This window comes from Geotrypetes seraphini, chromosome 6 (assembly GCF_902459505.1).
Source record: "Geotrypetes seraphini chromosome 6, aGeoSer1.1, whole genome shotgun sequence".
NCBI lineage: Eukaryota > Metazoa > Chordata > Amphibia > Gymnophiona > Dermophiidae > Geotrypetes > Geotrypetes seraphini.
In genome coordinates this window covers 19,926,435-19,945,560 of record NC_047089.1, presented here as the reverse complement: position 1 = coordinate 19,945,560, position 19,126 = coordinate 19,926,435, and the positions used below count along the sequence as shown (strand labels likewise).

The following is a 19,126-nucleotide window of genomic DNA, read 5'->3' as shown; positions in this document are numbered from 1 at the left end:
AGAGGAAAGAGAGCGGGGAGGGGGTGATGTTCCAGAGAGAGAGAGAAGGGGATGTTGCAGAGAGGAGGCTTTTATAGGTTGGAATCTTATTCTAAAATAGAAACTATTGAATTTTCCCAGTATCTTTCCGTTTATAATTTGTAAACCGTATGAAACAATGTCTAATTTAATTGATAAGAAAGGTGTGATACTTGCAGGCATGGTAGATGGGATTAGGCTCTGGCTTCTTTGTCCCATTCAAGTAGCCTATTTTCTTGATAAACAATCTAGTCTGGCTGGATGCTTAATGGATGTGAAATCTTTGCAGGAGCATTTAGGGTCTATCTATATCAACATTCCAGAGTCAGATTGATATAATGTCCCATAGGCCTCTGCTGACATTGGTTAGGCCAACCGAAAATGCTGAGGCTGACAGGGGGGGTGGAGGGGAGGAAGAGAATGTAAACTGTGACAGCTCTGCAGCCTATTGCCAGGCAGGAGGTTACTGTCGGATGTTTTTTCTTACTCAGTGTCCCCGTCCCTTCCCCGTGAGTTGTGTCGCTGTCCCTGCCCCCTTCCTGTAAACTCTGCCTTAACCGCACAAGCCTTGAACACTTATGATTTTAAAGTGTTTGAGGCTTGTGCAGATGAGGACGGAGCTTGCAGGAATGGGGCAGGGGCAGGAAAATAATTTTTTTTTTGTTTTAATCAATTTTTATTAGAATTTTATAATGAATATAAACAATACAGTCACCATTTGTAAACCAATCCGTGATATTACAATCATTCAACAAAGCATATAAAAAAAAAAAAAGAAAACCCCCAACATAAGTATATCTCAATCCCGCCACCCAACATAAAGTAAACCAATATAGTCAATAATAACCCCCAACAAATTAAACACCATGAGGAAGTCGGCAGGAAAATAATTTGTGGGGATAGGATGGGAAAAATGAGTTCCTGCGGAGACAGGGAAAAATTTGTCCCCGTGTCAATCTCTACTTACGAGCTTTTTACTCACGCGGAGTCACAGCAGGATTTGCTCATAATCCACGAGCCTCTATTTTAGGACCACAGGGGCTCCTGAGGAATACAATACTGTTGAAACACAGACTGTGTTGGGTCCAAGATCACTGTGGATTGGGTCCTAGATATTTTTATGAGCATTATGACACTGAACTCTTAATAAAGTCTACACTTCCCCTTCCGTATTCGCGGTGGTTAAAAAATACGCAAATAATATTCAGGCCGGTTCTGCCCCTAACCCCCGCTTCCCCTCAGCTATTTTAAGCCCTGTAAGCCCCCCCCTTAAGCCTTACCTGGTGGTCTAACGGATTTTCAGGGCAGGAGCGATCTTCCCACGCTCCTGCCCCGTGCAGATCGCTCACAGGAAATGGCTGCCTTGAGCTCCCGTCGTCTCTCGAGCCATTTCCTGTGAGCGATCTGCACGGAGCAGGAGTGTGGGATCGCTCCTGCCTGAAAACCCGCTAGACCACCAGGTAAGGCTTAAGGGGAGGGCTTACAGGGCTTAAAATAGCCCGAAAAATGGAAAAGCATTTTTTGTTTTAAAACCGCGAATAATCGAATCCCTAGATACGGAAACCGCGAATATGGAGGGGGAAGTATACATCCGGAACATCACTCTCCACAGACTCTTTTGTTGAGGGTGAAAGGTACTCAAAAATAACCCTGGATGTAAGTACCAGCATCTTTTCAGGGGAGGAAACACTAAGATTTAAATTTGAAACCAGAATCTCTGTATATAGTTCTTGTTGATAATGTGGCAGCAAACGTGAGATGATCCCCCTAGATAACGAGATCCAGCCATGGAGCAGGGTTCATGTGTCCTTCCAAGGACTGTCCTTGTAGTTGCTGGGCCTAGTGGGGGTTATGAACTAAGGGAAGCTCCCGGGTAAATTGCCAGTTCCTGGCATTGGATCCCAACCCACGCTCTCAGGAAGCCGGACTTGCAAAGGAGCATGAGCAAACTAGTGGACCAGAGACATAAAAAAATTTGAAATACTTTGCATGCATCTTGAAGAAATTCTTTTTTTTTTTTACTGCGTCTTCCACTTCAGTTTTCTCAATTTGGATTAAAAATCATTTGGGGAGAGGCGGGTGGGAGGAGTGGAGGGGATGGGAAACTACGAGGTGACACCAGGAAATTCTTTTTCACTGAAAGAGTGGTTGATCGCTGGAATAGTCTTCCACTACAGGTGATTGAGGCCAGCAGCGTGCCTGATTTTAAGGCCAAATGGGACCGGCACATGGGATCTATTCACAGGGCAAAGTAGGGGAGGGACATTAGGGTGGGCAGACTAGATGGGCCGTGGCCCTTATCTGCCGTCTATTTCTATGTTTCTATGAGGTGACGTTTGACAAGAAGTATGAAGAGAATTCATAGAATACCATCAGCTCTGCTCAGTCTTTGGCTTTAATTTTCAAAGGTTATAGCAATAGCAGAAAGCAGTCTGGAAATTTCTGGCCTCTGTTCTGGCCCAAAATCACTGAAAGAGCCTGTTTAATACTTTTTTGCCTGTCGCTCTGCATTTTTTTTTAAAATTTTTTATGAAAGCTGAGAAAATTTACATTTTCCGTTACTTGTGGTCTTGTTTCTAAAGTGAACTTAGAGAAACTTTCGGTCTCCTGAGCCCTCTCAGCTGATGCAGACTTTAGTTCTGTAGAATATAAGTGTCACTTCTCTTAAAGATCAAAGCAAGACTACAGCTATCCCGGATAGTATCTTAACAGAATTTTTGATTTAGATAAAATGATATAAAAAAAAAGGCGAGTGAAAGCCTCTAATGATGATCAGTCGGGTGGCTTCTGATAGCCACACCTATGATGTTAACGGCAGCCAGGAAAGCTGTTCCCTGTCATGACTGCACTTAACCCTTTCAGGACCATAAGGATCGTAGGCCAATTTTTGTGGTTTTGACGACATTTTTATGGTAAAAAGGGCTTGCAGATGCCAAAAAATTGATTTTTTTTGTGAAATATCATTATTTTTATTTTAAAAAATCACACTTCTGGCTTATGGACAGTGTGGCAAGTGAATCTTCTCGTCAATCTAGCAACGACGCTAATGAATGAATGTCGGAACCAGTTTGTTTACATAAAGGCAGTATCATATGGAATCCGTACATATCAAATTTAGAACTGTAGACTATCCCAATCAAAATTTATAGGATTTTAAAGTTATGGGACAAATATGTCCCTTGGTCCTGAAAGGGTTAAATAAATAAATAAATTCCCCCCCATCAAAGAAAAAAGAATTGATGACAGCTCAAAAGAAGAAAAATAACCATGACGCCATTCCCGTAATTGCCTCCCAACCAATTGCAGCCCCCGGAGCTGTCCATCCATGCCACGACAACGAAAGTTTGCAGAGACTGACCTTTGCTTTGGTTACCTATGCAAACAAAGTTCAGACATAACGAAAGAGAGAAGTTAAATCAGCTGCTGTTTTCTCTATTACCCAAGAATACGGGGAGATTGCTGTAGTGTTGAATCTCGCTGGCAAAGGAGCCAGAACTAAGTGACTTCGGAAGATCCTGTTCCAAAAGTAACCTGGGTCCCTCTTGTTTTATCTTGCAGCTTTTTAAATGAGCATGGAAGATTATGATTTCCTGTTTAAGATAGTTTTAATTGGGAACGCTGGCGTAGGGAAGACCTGCTTGGTTCGACGATTCACTCAGGTAAGAAGGATCCTTTGGCATAAGTGTTTTAAATCTGGAAGTATATTGGGTTGATTTGGGTAGAGTTAGCAGGGCCGGGCTCAAAAGTGCTGTGGTGCCCTGAGCCAACTTTTGCATCGGCCCTACTCTGGTATCTCTGTCCTTCCTGCCCCCCCTCCCCACCTATGATCTGGGGATCTCCCCCCCCCCCCTCCTGCATCAGATGAGGCAGTGTCTCAGGTCACTGATGATAAAGGGTGCCAAAATACCAGTCTGGCACTTATCCCTCTAGAACAGTGGTCTCAAACTCTTTGCAGGGCCACATTTTGGATTTGGAGGTACTTGGAGGGCCTCAGAAAATATAGTTAATGTCTTATTAAAGAAATGACAATTTTGCCTGAGGTAAAACTCTTTCTAATTTATAAATTTTTCCTTTTGGCTAAGTCTTCATAATATTGTCATTTATAGCTAAAGAGACATATGATCAAGAAACTGTTTTATTTTACTTTTGTGATTATGATAAACATACCGAGGGCCTCAAAATAGTACCTGGCGGGCCGCATGTGGCCCCCGGGCCGCGAGTTTGAGACCACTTCTCTAGAAGTTTGATGGTAGACTGGATTGGGATTTTGGCACTCTCTGATGCCCTGGGCCAGGGCTTCACCTGGTCCATAGGTAAAGCCGGCCCTGAGGGCTGGGTTAATATGGAAATTAGTAAATATTTTGTAACATTTTGTGGACAATTCTATAAACTCAGTGCTGACATTTACATACGTGTGATAAATGTTTAGAGTACTAGTATGTACCATGACTGTGCACACTTAGGCGGCATGCTGGCAAATAAGCGTACGCGCGCTATTCTACAAACACCTGCTTAACTTGGTGCATATTTGCAAGGGAGGGCATATGCTCGGGTGGGGCTTCTGCTTGCGCATGTAAGTTTACTTGGATATCTGCCGTACTTCAGCACCAACACTTGCACCAGCTCTATGGCTGGCATCGGCGCTCTTGCTTAAACGTTAAAGTCTGCGTATATATGGTTTAGAGGCTGACTGAATTTCAGATTCGGGTTTGGATTTTGGCTGAACGTGCCAGTGCTTTTTTGGCTGATACAGAAACTCTTCCCCTCCCCCACCACCACTTTGTAATCTCTCCATCCTGCCCACTCCTGGATCTCTCTCTTCACTGATGAGTAGTGAGTGCTTGAGAGTCCCGTTCGTTTCTGCACACAGCTGACTTAAGGTGTGGGGTGGAAGCGCGCCAGTGGCCTCAGGGGTGGGGGTAGGTCTTTTTGGGATGTGGTGGGGTGGGGTAGAAGCGTGCCAGTGGCCTCGGGGGTGGGTGGGAGGTCTTTTGGGATGAAGTTGTGGGGTGGAAGCGCACCAGTGGCCTCAGGGGTGGGGGTAGGTCTTTTTGGGATGTGGTGGGGTGGGGTAGAAGCGTGCCAGTGGCCTCGGGGGTGGGTGGGAGGTCTTTTGGGATGAAGTTGTGGGGTGGAAGCGCGCCAGTGGCCTCAGGGGTGGGGGTAGGTCTTTTTGGGATGTGGTGGGGTGGGGTAGAAGTGTGCCAGTGGCCTCGGGGGGTGGGTGAGAGGTCTTTTGGGATGTGGAACGAATCATGCGAGTTTCCCTTACTGTGTATGGGGAAACTCACTTTGATATACAAGCACTTTGGTTTACGAGCATGCTTCTGGAACTAATTATGCTCACAAACCAAGGTTCCACTGTAAATGAAAATGTATAATTCATCCACTGCTTTTAGAGGTAAATAAAAAGTATTCTAAAAATACATAGCGACAGAGCAGTTTCAGACAGCTGGTGAGGCTGCCGTCTGCAACATCCGTGCTCACTGCTGTCAGCATTGTAACCGTGGCCTTCCTTGCAGGTTACCTCAGCCTTTTACGAAGCCTGACGCAGCTCCAAGGCCAAAAATCAGCCCTCGTGGGCCCTCTCAAGTTCCATATGACTCATTTCTTCTCCTTGCAAGCCCCTCAACTGTCCTTACAGAAATGTTTTGGTTTCCACCGGCTTTGCTGCTAACCCTGCTTAATGCAGCTTCTGCCGTCCTTTCAGCAGAGGCATTTTTTTTTTTCCTCTGAATTATCTTCCCTACAGCTTCATAGCATGATCTCATGCCTGTAAATTGAACCTTTCCATTTCTTGAGTGTTTCTATCTTATCCCTACCTTCCTTTTTTCTTCTAGCATGTATGTTTTTGATAGGACAATACTGATTTTTGTAGGGTCTGTGCTTCAGGCTTTGTATCATTTTATTAGCCCAGTTTGAACCATTTCCATCTTAACATTTTCAAGTAGATACGGCCTCTAGAACTGAGCTCGGGGTTCAAGGCGACATCTCACTCGTGCCTATACTAGTTTTGCCCAGCCCTGACCTGGAGCCAATGGCATTGCCACCCCTCTTTCAAACTTTGAAGCAATTGGGCCTGAAGCACCTGTGGAGAGTGAGGGGGGCAATGCTCCCCTCTTTCACCAGTCCAGTTGGGCATGAAGCACCAATTGGGAGGGGCAGTGGGTCCTGCCCTGGAAGCCCAGTATCTCATCTTCAAGGAGGCCAATCCAGGTCCCCAAGTACCTGGCAGAACCCCAAAGAGTAGCAACATTCCAGAGCTGAGATTGTGATGTCATAATGTCTCATTCCACCAATGCCTAAGAGTCAGACACATCAGTGATGTCACCATAGCTTGACTGTCCTATACTTGGCTCACATAAGAACATAAGAATAGCCCTACTGGGTCAGACCAACGGTCCATCTTGGCCAGTATCCCATCTTCACGGAGGTCAATCCAAGTCACAAGTACCTAGCAAAAACCCAAATAGAAGCAGCATTCCATGCCACCGATCCAGGGCAAGCAGTGGCTTCTCCCATGACGGCATTTGAAGTCAATACAGACAGTTAACTTGAAGCTAAAAACTGGTGAAAAGAAAACAACTAGTATTTTCAGTTTGTCCTACATCTGTCTAAATTGGTGTTACAGTAGGAATACAAAAATGAACCGCCAGATATAAATTTATTGCACATAAAAACAGATATTAGAAGTCCAACATGGACATGTTTCGTTGTAAGGCTACATCGGGGACATACAAAGCACATACTTTAAAATATCCAAGAGGGTGCATATGTGAAAAGCTTTCCGCATATGTCAACACTCGTAAAATTCTGCAGATGACCCATAATGCATGAAAATCTATCATTATTGAAAGCACTTCCAAACACTGTAGAAAAAGCTTCCAAGTTGACTTGTGTAAATCAGTTTAGGCCATAAGAATAGCCTTACTGGGTCAGCCCAATGGTCCATCAAACCCAGTAGCCCATTTTCACGGTGGCCAATCCAGGTCACTAGTACCTGGCCAAAACCCAAGATTCCCCTCTTCGGAACTTGAGCTCTCTCCAAGTTTTCCGCAAACATCTGAAAACCTGGCTTTTCTCAAAAAATGTAAGTCTCCCTCCAACTTAGGAATCAAGGAAACTCTTATATCTTGGCATCCCAAGTCCTCTAAATTTTCTTCACACTTCTACCTCTAACCCTCTGTTGTAGTTCCTTCCTATTTCTCCTACTGTAAACCGCGTCGAGCTCTACGAACGTGGAGATGATGCGGAATACAAACCTAAGGATTAGATTAGATTAGATCAGGGTATTGTATTGAGAAGGGTCCATAGGGCCTGCTCCTCTGTCTCCCTACATGCCCTATTTAAAGCTGTTTGGCCTTCTCTTGACTTCTTTAATTTTGCGTTGCTACATTTGCTTATCTTAATAAAGTACTCTCTTCACAGGGCCTTTTTCCACCAGGTCAAGGAGCCACAATCGGTGTTGACTTTATGATTAAAACAGTTGAGATAAAAGGTGAAAAGGTGAAGGTAGGTTTGCAAATTATTCATCTTTAAGTGTTTGTGTAAGTCCTAATCCATCTAAACTCCATCAGCTAATAATGTTAACACGTTTTCTGTCTGAAATCTTCTTGAGAGCAGCCGCCAGCATTAAACAAACCCTGCGATGTTACCAGAAGCAAAAATTAATCCAAAGTCAATGCTGGTCAGCTAAGGAAGGTCTTAAGAAAAGCGCTGCATTTAAACAAACATCACCTGAAAAATCAAGAAACTCACAGAAACTCTTTGGTTCTAGTTTCAATTTTATTTTTTTGTGCATAAAAACAAGCCACATCAGCAAAACACTATGAACAATGACTGAAAATGCAAATATGCTTCCCTGGCTCCAACGAAACCAGGGTCTGTGTTTCGAAAAGGTAGTCTAGTGTTTGTCACAGTTTCTTCCCTCTGTTTTTGTTACCGTATTTTTTTTATAGTTTCTTGAATTTTGCTCTCCAGTTTTGGCATCTTCATTGTATGCATTCAGCAGTGTTCGGTAGAAGTACCGTATTTTCACGCAAATAACGCGCACCCGTATAAAACGCGCACACGGGTATAGCGCGCTGAAATCACGATGATATGTACAAAAACTTTGGTATACCGCGCTCACGGGTATACCGCGCATGCTGCCCGACGCTCCTTTCGCCCGCCCTGACTTTCCGTGCGCTGTCCCGACTCTCCGTTCACCCCCCCCTGACTTCCGTGCACTGTCCCCCCTTGAAGGTCTGTCCCCATCCTGAAAGCCTGATGCCCCCCCCCCGACGTCCGATACATCCCTCCCCCCGAAGGACCGCCGACTCCCCAACAATATCGGGCCAGGAGGGAGCCCAAATCCTCCTGGCCACGGCAACCCCCTAACCCCACCCCGCACTACATTACGGGCAGGAGGGATCCCAGGCCCTCCTGCCCTCGACGCAAACCCCCCTCCCCCCAACGACCGACCCGCGACCCCCCTGGCGACCCCCACGACCCCCCCACCCCCCTTCCCCGTACCTTTGGTAGTTGGCCGGACAGACGGGAGCCAAACCCGCCTGTCCGGCAGGCAGCCAACGAAGGAATGAGGCCGGATTGGCCCATCCATCCTAAAGCTCCGCCTACTGGTGGGGCCTAAGGCGCGTGGGCCAATCAGAATAGGCCCTGGAGCCTTAGGTCCCACCTGGGGGCGCGGCCTGAGGCACATGGGCCCAACCTGACCATGTGCCTCAGGCCGCGCCCCCAGGTGGGACCTAAGGCTCCAGGGCCTATTCTGATTGGCCCACGCGCCTTAGGCCCCACCAGTAGGCGGAGCTTTAGGATGGATGGGCCAATCCGGCCTCATTCCTTCGTTGGCTGCCTGCCGGACAGGCGGGTTTGGCTCCCGTCTGTCCGGCCAACTACCAAAGGTACGGGGAAGGGGGGTGGGGGGGTCGTGGGGGTCGCCAGGGGGATCGCGGGTCGGCTGGGGGGCGGTCGGAGGTTCTTGGGGGGGGGCGGTCGTTGGGGGGGGGGGGGGTTTGCGCCGAGGGCAGGAGGGCCTGGGATCCCTCCTGCCCGTAATGTAGTGCGGCGTGGGGTTAGGGGGTCGCCGTGGCCAGGAGGGTTTGGGCTCCCTTCTGGCCCGATATTGTCGGGAAGTCGGCGGTCCTGCTGGGGGGGGGGGGATGTATCGGACGTCGGGGAGTCGACCGGGCAAGAGGGCTTGGGCTCCCTCTTGCTCCGATCGTGGATGCGGGTGCGGGTGGGAGCGCGTGCGAGCGGTCGTTCGGGGTGGGGGTGCGAGCGGTCCTGCTGGGGGGGGGGATGTATCGGACGTCGGGGAGTCGGCCGGGCAAGAGGGCTTGGGCTCCCTCTTGCTCCGATCGTGGATGCGGGTGCGGGTGGGAGCGTGTGCGAGCGGTCGTTCGGGGTGGGGGTGCGAGCGGTCCTGCTGGGGGGGTGAATCGGGCGTCGGGCGGGGTGGGAACTATGTTTTAAAACTTTTGTATACCGCGCTCACGCATATAACGCGCGAGGGGTATGCGCGGTAGGTAAAAACGCGTATAACGCGCGCGTTATATGCGTGAAAATACGGTAGTACTTTGAAAAAGTGCATCCCAAGAACTGAAAATTGTGTATTGGCATCTGGGAGCATTTGCCCTGTAGTTTGAGCAGTTGGAGTAGCTGGGTTCGTTCTCTCAGTGAGACTCCAGAGTAATGTTCTTTCCACTTAAAAAAAAAAAAAGTCAAATTATAATTTGACTTTTACAATCATTTTTTATTCTGGGTAACTTACAGTGTTTGTTTTGGTCAATTATTCTTCAAGATGTGTCTGGCAAAGGGCCAATCAGGGACTTCCTTAGATTCCTCCCTAAGTAAGTCCCTGATTGGCTGAGGCACCAAAGGCCCCCCCCTCCCCGTGCATCACATAATGCACCGGGGTGGGGCCTAAGGCCGCAGTTCGTCGTAGGAGGAGGCCTGGAGCAGGAGGGACTGAGCACCCCTCCTGCTCCCAACTTTTTAAAGGTATGGGGAGGGGAGTGGGCTGGGCCCGGCCGATGGCAGTGGGGGGTTTGTGATGGCAGGAGGGAATTGGCATCTCTCTTGCCATATTTCATTTGTATGCGCGGGGAGGGGGGTGGGTGGGCAGCGTCGGGGAAGTTTAGTTTTGGGGTTTTTTTGGTGAAACCGCAGGGCTGTGTTTGTGTGGGGGCATTTTTGAGGGGTTCGGGGAGGGAGGGGGCACTTTGGGGGGAGGGCTTTTTTTTTTTTTTTTTTTTTTTAATCGAGCAGTTATTTTGCATGTGTAATACACGAAAAATATCTGCCCGATTAAATAAAAAGAAGAAAAAAAGACGGCGACAGCAGTGATAGGAGGTTACTTCTCCTATCACTACTGTCAGGGCTCTGCCCTGACTCAATCGCTTTTGAGTCGGGAGTTTGCATGCGAATTATTTGCATGCAAGCTTGAAAGTGAATCAATCACTGTTTGAAAATCAGCCAAAAGCAATTGATTCCCTATCTTCAGTGAATCTGGGCCTAAGAACCACTGCTGCAACAGCCAGACTAGGTGTAGTGGAGAAGCAGGGTGGGATCAATATAAAATAGGGTGATAATCCCTGCAAGTGAAAGCTCATGATGCCTGGCACCAATTAAGTTGGAAGTACAAAGAAAAAGGAGAAAACTATTGGATGAAGAAAAAAAATTCTGGTATGTCCTTTTTTGCAGAAACCTTTGCTGGCCTGATTTTTCTTTTTCCCTGTGGATTTCTTTCCCATTCCAGAGGCTACAGGAAATGAAATCCTCCTGTCAACGATGCACAGTTTTTTAGTTGTGCAAGCAAATGGACTTACGGGCTTTTTGTCTAATTTTTTTAGGCTTCTGCCACTTGAAATCTTGCTGCAGCTGCTGCCAGGGGAAACCAGCTGGAATGTTTTAAGGAACATGTACTTTGAATTTAAATTTTTGCAAGCAGAAACAGAAACAAAAACTGATTGAAAAGCTACAGGAAGCCAAGTGTCTTTCAGAGTTTGTTTTAGCTTGAAGGCATTCATATCTCGGTGATTACTGTTTCCAGGATAAATAGATGTTAATGGTTTTTATTTTCCCTGTATTTCTCTACCTTCCCTTGTGCCAAAAAGCTGCAGATCTGGGACACGGCAGGGCAGGAGAGATTCCGTTCCATAACCCAGAGCTACTATCGCAGTGCTAATGCGTTAATTCTGACCTATGACATTAGCTGTGAGGAATCGTTCCGATGTCTTCCTGAATGGCTGAGAGAAATAGAACAGTATGCCAACAGCAAAGTCATCACTGTGCTAGTGGGTAAGTTGGAATTAATTTTTCTGACTACTTTTCTATTGTATCTGTGAGTCTGCCCCCTCCCCTCCCCGAATTGATTTTGAACCGTTCATTCAGTTTCATTCATATTCCTATAGCTAGGGTTACCAGATATTCCGTTTGGAAAATTCGTACCCCCTTAGACATGCCCCCAGGCCCACCCAGTTTCACCCATCCCTGCCCCTTTACGCCCTGGCCCTCCCGCCGGCTCTCGCCAGGCAGGAGCCGCGATGCGATGACATCACACTCATGTGTGGATGTGCTCCTGCCCAACAGTGATTTGTTCCAAGCTTTTCAAAACCCGGACAAAGTGCCGGATTTTGAAAAGCCATCCGGATGCCTGGACATGTCCTTAAAAGAAGGACATGTCTGTGGAAATCCGGATGTCTGGAACCCTACCTATAGCAAACACAACTTTGAGCCAAGATGCAAGAAGCATTATGAACCTCAAACACCCGTAATGAACCTCAAACAAAGGGGGCAGGCAGGGAGACAGAAAGAAGGGGGCAGAGAGACAGAAAGAAAGAAAGAAGGGAAACAGAAAGAAAGGGGGGACAGGGAGACAGACAGAAAGAAAGGGGGCATGGAGAGAGAAAGACAGAAAGAAAGGGGGGCAGGGAGACAGAAAGAAAGGGGAGGGAGCAGGGAGAGAGGAAGAAAAAGTTTGTGGAGGGAATGAGGTCTGGAGGAGAGGAAGCATACAGGAGGATGAAAGAAGGGAAGAAATATTGGATGCACAGTCAGAAGAAGAAAGTGCAACCAGAGACTCATGAAATCACCAGAAAACAAAGGTAGGAAAAATATTTTATTTTCAATTTAGTGATCAAAATGTGTCCGTTTTGAGAATTTATATCTGCTGTCTATATTTTACACTTTGGCCCCCTTTTACTAAACCGCAATAGCGCAGGGAGCCTATGAGCGTCGAGAGCACCCGTATTTTTGCTGGTGTTTTTACTGGGGGTATGAACATCGTCATAGGTTCACAATTTACTCGTAAGAGATGCTTGACGTGAGATCTTTTTTCTTATCAATTAATAATGAGACTTGATCAAGATGAGTGCGCTTGAGAAGAAAAAAATCAGCAAGCAGATGCACGGTCCGTTATTGCACGGAGGCTGCAGTGGAAATGTTAGGAGACTTCTTAAACTCGTAACCCCTGACGAAGCTTATAAAAGTGAAACGGCAGAGTTCCTGTCGGGTTTAGATAAGCACATTTATTTGAAAAAACAGAAAAGGTCTCATTATTAACTGATAAGAAGGAAGATCTTGAGTCAACCATCTCTTATGAGTAAATTGTGAACCTATGACGATGTTCATAACTCAGTAAAAACACCAGCAAAAATACGGGTGTTTGGATGTTTGAGGTTCATTACTCATATAATGTGATACAGATAAATCTGTTTCTTGCACCTTGGCTCAGAGTTGTTTTTGCTGTATTTTTTGTTGAGCAAGATTATTGGTTTTGTATTTTTGTGATTCAATTCATATTCCTAATACATGTAGTACAGTTACTAGTGACTTCTCCCCTTCCCCCAACTCATACTTTCATATGCTCTTACATTAAAGATCCCTTTCTATGGCCTATAGGAAAACAAGCCAATTTGGTTCATTTGAAATCTTAAGGCAGGGATGCCCAAGAGGTCGATCGCATTCTACCTGCTTCCCGAAGCAGAAGCGCCGAGCCGACCAGCCTTCCCCACCTGACGTGAATTCTGATGTCGGAGAGGATGTTCCGGGCCAGCCAATTACTGCGTGGCTGGCCCAGAACTTCCTTTCCGACATCAGAATTGACGTCGGGGGTGAAGGCTGGTCGGCCTAGCGCTTCTGCGTTGGGAAGCAGGGAGAGCTTGGGGCGGCGGTAGTTTGGGGGCCTGTTCCCCGATGGCGGTGACAATGGCTTGGGGGAGGGCAGGGAGAAAGAAAGAAAGGGGGCAGGCAGGGAGACAAAAAGAAGGGGGCAGAGAGACAGAAAGAAAGAAAGAAGGGAAACAGAAAGAAAGGGGGGACAGGGAGACGGACAGAAAGAAAGGGGGCATGGAGAGAGAAAGGCAGAAAGAAAGGGGGGCAGGGAGACAGAAAGAAAGGGGAGGGAGCAGGGAGAGAGGAAGAAAAAGTTTGTGGAGGGAATGAGGTCTGGAGGAGAGGAAGCATACAGGAGGATGAAAGAAGGGAAGAAATATTGGATGCACAGTCAGAAGAAGAAAGTGCAACCAGAGACTCATGAAATCACCAGAAAACAAAGGTAGGAAAAATATTTTATTTTCAATTTAGTGATCAAAATGTGTCCATTTTGAGAATTTATATCTGCTGTCTATATTTTACACTATGGCCCCCTTTTACAAAACCGCAATAGCGGGTTTTAGCGCAGGGAGCCTATGAGCGTCGAGAGCAGCGCGGAGCATTTAGCGCAGCTCCCTGTGCTAAAAACCGCTATTGCGGTTTAGTAAAAAGGGAGGGGGGTATATTTGTCTATTTTTGTATGGTTGTTACTGAGGTGACAGTGCAAGAGTCATCTGCCTTGACCTCTTTGAAAAAAAACCCGGAATAGGAATGATAATTAACATTTTCTCTACATACCGTGTGCTTTGTGGGTTTTTTTGGGTTTTTTTTTAAATTTTATTGTTGGTAGATCATTTTGACTTGGTCATTTTAAAAGTAGCTCGCAAGCCCAAAAAAGTGTGGGCACCCCTGTCTTAAGGCATCACATTTAATTGGCGTAAGAGCATTTTTTTTTAGCATGGCTGTTACCTTGTGCTGCTTTGAGCTTCCAGCTCGGAACCAGCTTCTGCTGGGCTTTGACATTATGAAGGTCATTTTATAACAAGATGCCTTTGTGAGAATTCCAAAAAGGCATCTCTGTATATTAAGCCTATTTTTATGGAATATGCTCCCAGGTCCTGCCCCAAAACTGTACAAATTCCCATGACGAAACTTACCAAACATAGACATACATCACAAATTGTACCACCAGCAGTTGTACCATAAGAGTTGCTGGGATATTATATGCCTTAAGTGAACCTTTTAATCTTGCCACAATCCAGCATCTCACCATTCCCTCTCTTCTCCCCATAGTCCAGCAACTTCTTTCCCTCTCCCCCACCATCATGGACCAGCAATCCCCCTTTCTACCACTAATCATTTTTATAGCGCTGCTAGATGTACACTTTTATAGCGCTATACATTAAACATGCTCCAGCATTAAGGGCTCATTCTCTAAAGATCTGCGGTGGAGGAAACTCTACCACAAATGCAGCACTGAAAAATCAGTGCAACATGCTCAGAATAATTGAGAATGCAGACCCATCGGGTGACTCACTCCCACCCTTAAAAACACAAGTCCCTGATGGTCCAGTAGACCCCAAGCACCAAAATCATGTCCCTAGTGGTCCAGTGAGATCCCCCTCCCGAGGCAGGCCCAGAGACACATAAGAATTGCCGCTGCTGGTCAGACCAGTGGTCCATCGCACCCAGCAGTCCGCTCACGTGGCGGCCCCCAGGTCAAAGACCTGTGCCCTAACCGAAACCAGCCTTACCTGGGTACGTTCTGGTTCAGCAGGAACTTGTCTAACTTTGTCTTGAATCCATGGAGGGTGTTTTCGCCTATAACAGCCTCCAGAAGAGCGTTCCAGTTTTCTACCACTCTCTGGGTGAAGAAGAACTTCCTTACGTTTGTACGGAATCCAACCCCTTTCAACTTTAGAGAGTGCCCTCTCGTTCTCTCTACCTTGGAGAGGGTGAACAATCTGTCTTTATCTACTAAGTCTATTCCCTTCATTATCTTGAATGTTTCGATCATGTCCCCTCTCAATCTCCTCTGTTCAAGGGAGAAAAGGCCCAGCTTCTCTAATCTTTCACTGTACGGCAACTCCTCCAGCCCCTTAACCATTTTAGTCGCTCTTCTCTGGACCCTTTCGAGTAGTACCGTGTCCTCCTTCATGTACGGCGACCAGTGCTGGACACCCAACACAAAACTCCCTTGTTTGGGAGTTAGGCCCTTCCTGGTACATCCCAGAATGCAATGGCTGGGTCTGGGTGCCATTGTTTTGATGATGATGCCCCAGAAGGAGGAAGGAAGGATGCCTGGTTTTGTTAAGGTACATTGGGACTGCGGAATGGGCCTCTAGGCTACCGGGTGGGGAGGTCTCTGGGCCTGCTTGGTGGTGGGGGTGTTGAGGTCAGATTTGATCTGCCTGTAGCGGGAGGGGTTTTCTTGGGGTATGGCCAGCCTGCCTGAGGGGTCCTACTGGACCACCAAGACTAGGACTTTTGGGGAAGCCAGTTTGGAGCAGGGTGCTCAGGTCTAATGCTTCCCTGGACTTGGTGGTGTTTTTTCTGGTGCTAAACACACCTGACAGCTTTTTTTAAAAAATGTTTTTAATTTTAAGCATGCTATGGATATATGAAATTATCTTATTTAAATGTGGTCTGTGCTAATGGTTTCAGCACCCACAGTTAGAAGTGCTCTCCTAATATAACAGCAAATCACAGAGTGTGAAATGTGCTCGAGTCAAACTGTATTGTTAAAACTGTTTTTCAGTAAAAATATTTACATAAATAACCTTGTGGTGTAAAAAAAAAAAAAGTGCAGCAGTTGTTCCAAATCATTCCAGAGTACTTACATTTTTTCTGCTGTTGCAGGCAATAAGATTGACTTGGCTGAAAAAAGAGAAGTCTCCCAGCAAAGAGCGGAAGAATTTGCAGAGACCCAAAACATGTATTATCTGGAAACCTCTGCCAAAGAATCGGATAATGTGGAAAAACTCTTCCTGGACTTGGCACGCCGCCTGATCAGCGAGGCAAGACAGAATACACTGGCGAACAGTGCGGCATCACCCTTACCAGGAGAGGGAAAAAGTATTGGCTATTTGAACTGCTGCAATTTTAATTAAAAGCTGAAACAAAGTGTTGGAAGCACCCAACGTGGGCCAAGGTTGCTGAGATTTTCTCAAGGGAGACGATCCATCAGCTGGAAGTCTTGAGTTGTGCTCCCCAAATGTTTGCTGAGCTGACGCATGGCTGGATGAATGCTTCTTCTGCAGGTCAGCTAGGCAGAGTATAATACGGTGCAGTCTCTCACGGTCTGCCGTTGGTTTAGGGAAAATTGCACTAAATGCTCAATGAAGTATGGAGTTGGCCATTTGTCTTGCTTCTTAAATAAGCAGAAGAGCCTCTCTGGATCTGTTGAAGAACTTGGGATCTGCCTTGCAGAATGCATGCCGTCACGACAGACCATCATTTCTAGAGCAGGATTTGCATTTAAATATTTTTTTTTATTTTTTTTAAAGTCTTCTCCCCATAGGCACTATCGAGATCTTGGGGTAAGGAACGTCCTGCCATTTAAGACAACGTGGATATAGTCCCCTCCATTGCTTCTTTGGTGCTAACGGAGCAACTGCGTATTCCATAGCTCAGACCCAATTCTAGTACGTAACTAGCGAAATGTACACTAATGAACGTGAAATTCCATTACCTCTTTTTCTGGAACTTAACGTATAGAAAGAAAAGCACCTTTTTGGTGGTGATTTAACTAGACATTTTTTCCCTTCTTAAGTCATAGGAAGATTAAAAAAGAAAAAAAACCACTTCAGTAGGTGAAATTGTTAATGTAAATATAATTTACTTGGTCTGGGAAACAATTAAAGGAGAGTAACATTGCATCAGATGTGACCAAATCACTGTGCATTCATACCAACCTTATGAAGGATTTGAACAAGAGCTCAGTGATACCGTGTTTCCCCGATGGTAAGACACTGTCTTATTTTTTTTGGAAGGCCAAAATATGCTCTAGGGCTTATTTTCGGGGGGATGCCTTATTTACCCTTTCATGTCCCCTCTATATCTCTATCCTTATTCAGTAGGTCCTGCTTACCCTTTCTCTTCTTTGTGTCACTATCTCCATTTTCAGCTTTCCCCCCCTTTTCCTTTGTTACTGCACCCTGTAGCTAGAATCTTTCCACCCTCCCTCCACTCCGGCCCAGCCCAGTATGAAATATTTCCTTTTGTTTCCCTCCCCTCTCTCTTTCTCTCTCTCTTCTGCTCCCTCACCCACGAGTCCTGCATCTGGCCCTCTCCCTTCTACCTGCACCTGGCAACACCCCCCTGCTCCGCGGCTCTCTTCAGCAACTTGTCAGCAGCGGTGATCAAGACAAGCTACCGACATCGAGGCCTTCCCTCTACGAGTCCCGCCTTTGTGGAAAAAGGAAGTTGAAACAAGCGGGACTCGCAGAGGGTAGGCCCCGACGTCAGAAGCTTGTGTCGATCGCTGCTGCTGAGTTGCCGAAGAGAGCCGCGGAGCAGGGGATGTGGCCGGAAGCAGGTAGAAGGGAGAGGGAGATAGGAAGGCTGTAGATCTCCGGAGCATGACACCGACCCCGGCCAGGATGATTTCTTTTTCAGGCGTGCATCTTACAAGTCCGGCGTCGCGGCGGGAAATAGCCATGCTGAGTAGTGAGCTCAGCACTACACAGATGAAAGCCTTGCTTGCTGATTGGTCCGGCGGCACGGCCGCCGGACCAATCAGCAAGCAAGGCTTTCATCTGTGTACGTGCTGAGCTCACTGCTCAGCATGGCTATTTCCCGCCGCGACGCCGGACTTGTAAGTTGCATGCCTGCGTGACACACTACCGGAGCCACGGCAAAGGTGGAAAAGAGCCGCATGCGGCTCTGGAGCCGCGGGTTGCCAACCCCCGCGGTAGACGGAGGGACCACATGGAGTCACCCACCGTACCACCCGATTCGGGTAAGCGCAGGTATCGGTGGGTGGCTTATTTGCGGGGGGGGGGGGGGTGCCTTATTTTACAATTTTTTCTAAAAAGGGGGGGCTGTCTTATTTGATGGCCCTGCCTTATCATCGGGGAAACACGGTAGGAAGCTGTGCCTGTTATATTAAACTGGGAAATCTTGCCATTGTAGGTAATTTGTGCCATGCTTTTACTTTTACAGGGTTTTTCGTTTTTTTTCTGTAGATCTTTTATAGGAAAAAAAAAGAAACAAGAGGCAAATGTATTTTTTTTCTTTAGGTCTTAACCGTGTCCCGGCTGTGTTTTTGTTTTTGAGAACCATTATCAAGAGCCATTTTAAGAAATACTGCAGGTACTGTTCAACTCTCAGAACGTGCGGGCAAGCAGCCATAAAATATAAATGACTTTTATTGCTTCTAATTGACTTGGTTGTGTGTCTGCCTGCTAAGGCTTCGTAAGGGAAAAGCATCTCTTGTCACGTGCTAAGACTGCACTGGGTTATTAGGGAATAGATCAACACAAATGTGGATTGCTTATGGAACCCCATTTACATGTCGGGATGCTTTTCATTCAGTACTTCTCAATAGAGAATGACGCGGGGACAAATTTGTCACCGTCCCCGCAGGAACTCAATTTCCCTGTCGCTGCCCCTGTCCCATTCCAGTAAGCTCTGCCTTAACCTCACAAACCTCAAACACTTATGATTTTAAAGTGTTGGAGGCTGGTGAAGATGAGGACGGAGCTTAGGCATTGGTGGAATGAGGCATTATGACATCACAGTCTGAGCTCTAGAATGTTGCAACTTATGAGTTTGAAGTGATTGAGGCTGGTGCAGATGAGGACGGAGCTTAGGCATTGGTGGAGTGAGGCATTATGACATCACAATCTGAGCTCTAGAATGTTGCTACTTAGGATTTTAAAGGGTTTGAGGCTTCTGCAGATGTCATTTTTCTATACCATTCTCCCAAGAGAGCTCAAAACGGTTTACATGAATTTATTCAGGTACTCAAGCATTTTTCTCTCTGTCCCGGTGGGCTCACAATCTATCTAAT

At 46.6% G+C, this 19,126-nt stretch overlaps 1 protein-coding gene across 2 annotated transcripts in view; it reads left to right on the top strand.

Moving 5' to 3' along the window:
• RAB30 (RAB30, member RAS oncogene family) overlaps positions 1-17,006 on the top strand; it is a 91,660-nt gene extending 74,654 nt beyond the window's left edge. The window contains exons 2-5 of one of the 2 annotated variants that reach the window (XM_033950347.1): positions 3,577-3,677; positions 7,447-7,530; positions 11,136-11,319; positions 15,973-17,006. In XM_033950347.1, the coding sequence (XP_033806238.1) occupies positions 3,585-3,677; positions 7,447-7,530; positions 11,136-11,319; positions 15,973-16,223 (612 nt within the window). In that variant the 5' untranslated portion in view covers positions 3,577-3,584 and the 3' untranslated portion in view covers positions 16,224-17,006. The remainder of the gene's footprint in view (positions 1-3,576; positions 3,678-7,446; positions 7,531-11,135; positions 11,320-15,972) is intronic. The other variant, XM_033950348.1, reaches the window with a different exon arrangement.
• Positions 17,007-19,126: the final 2,120 nt, after the last annotated feature.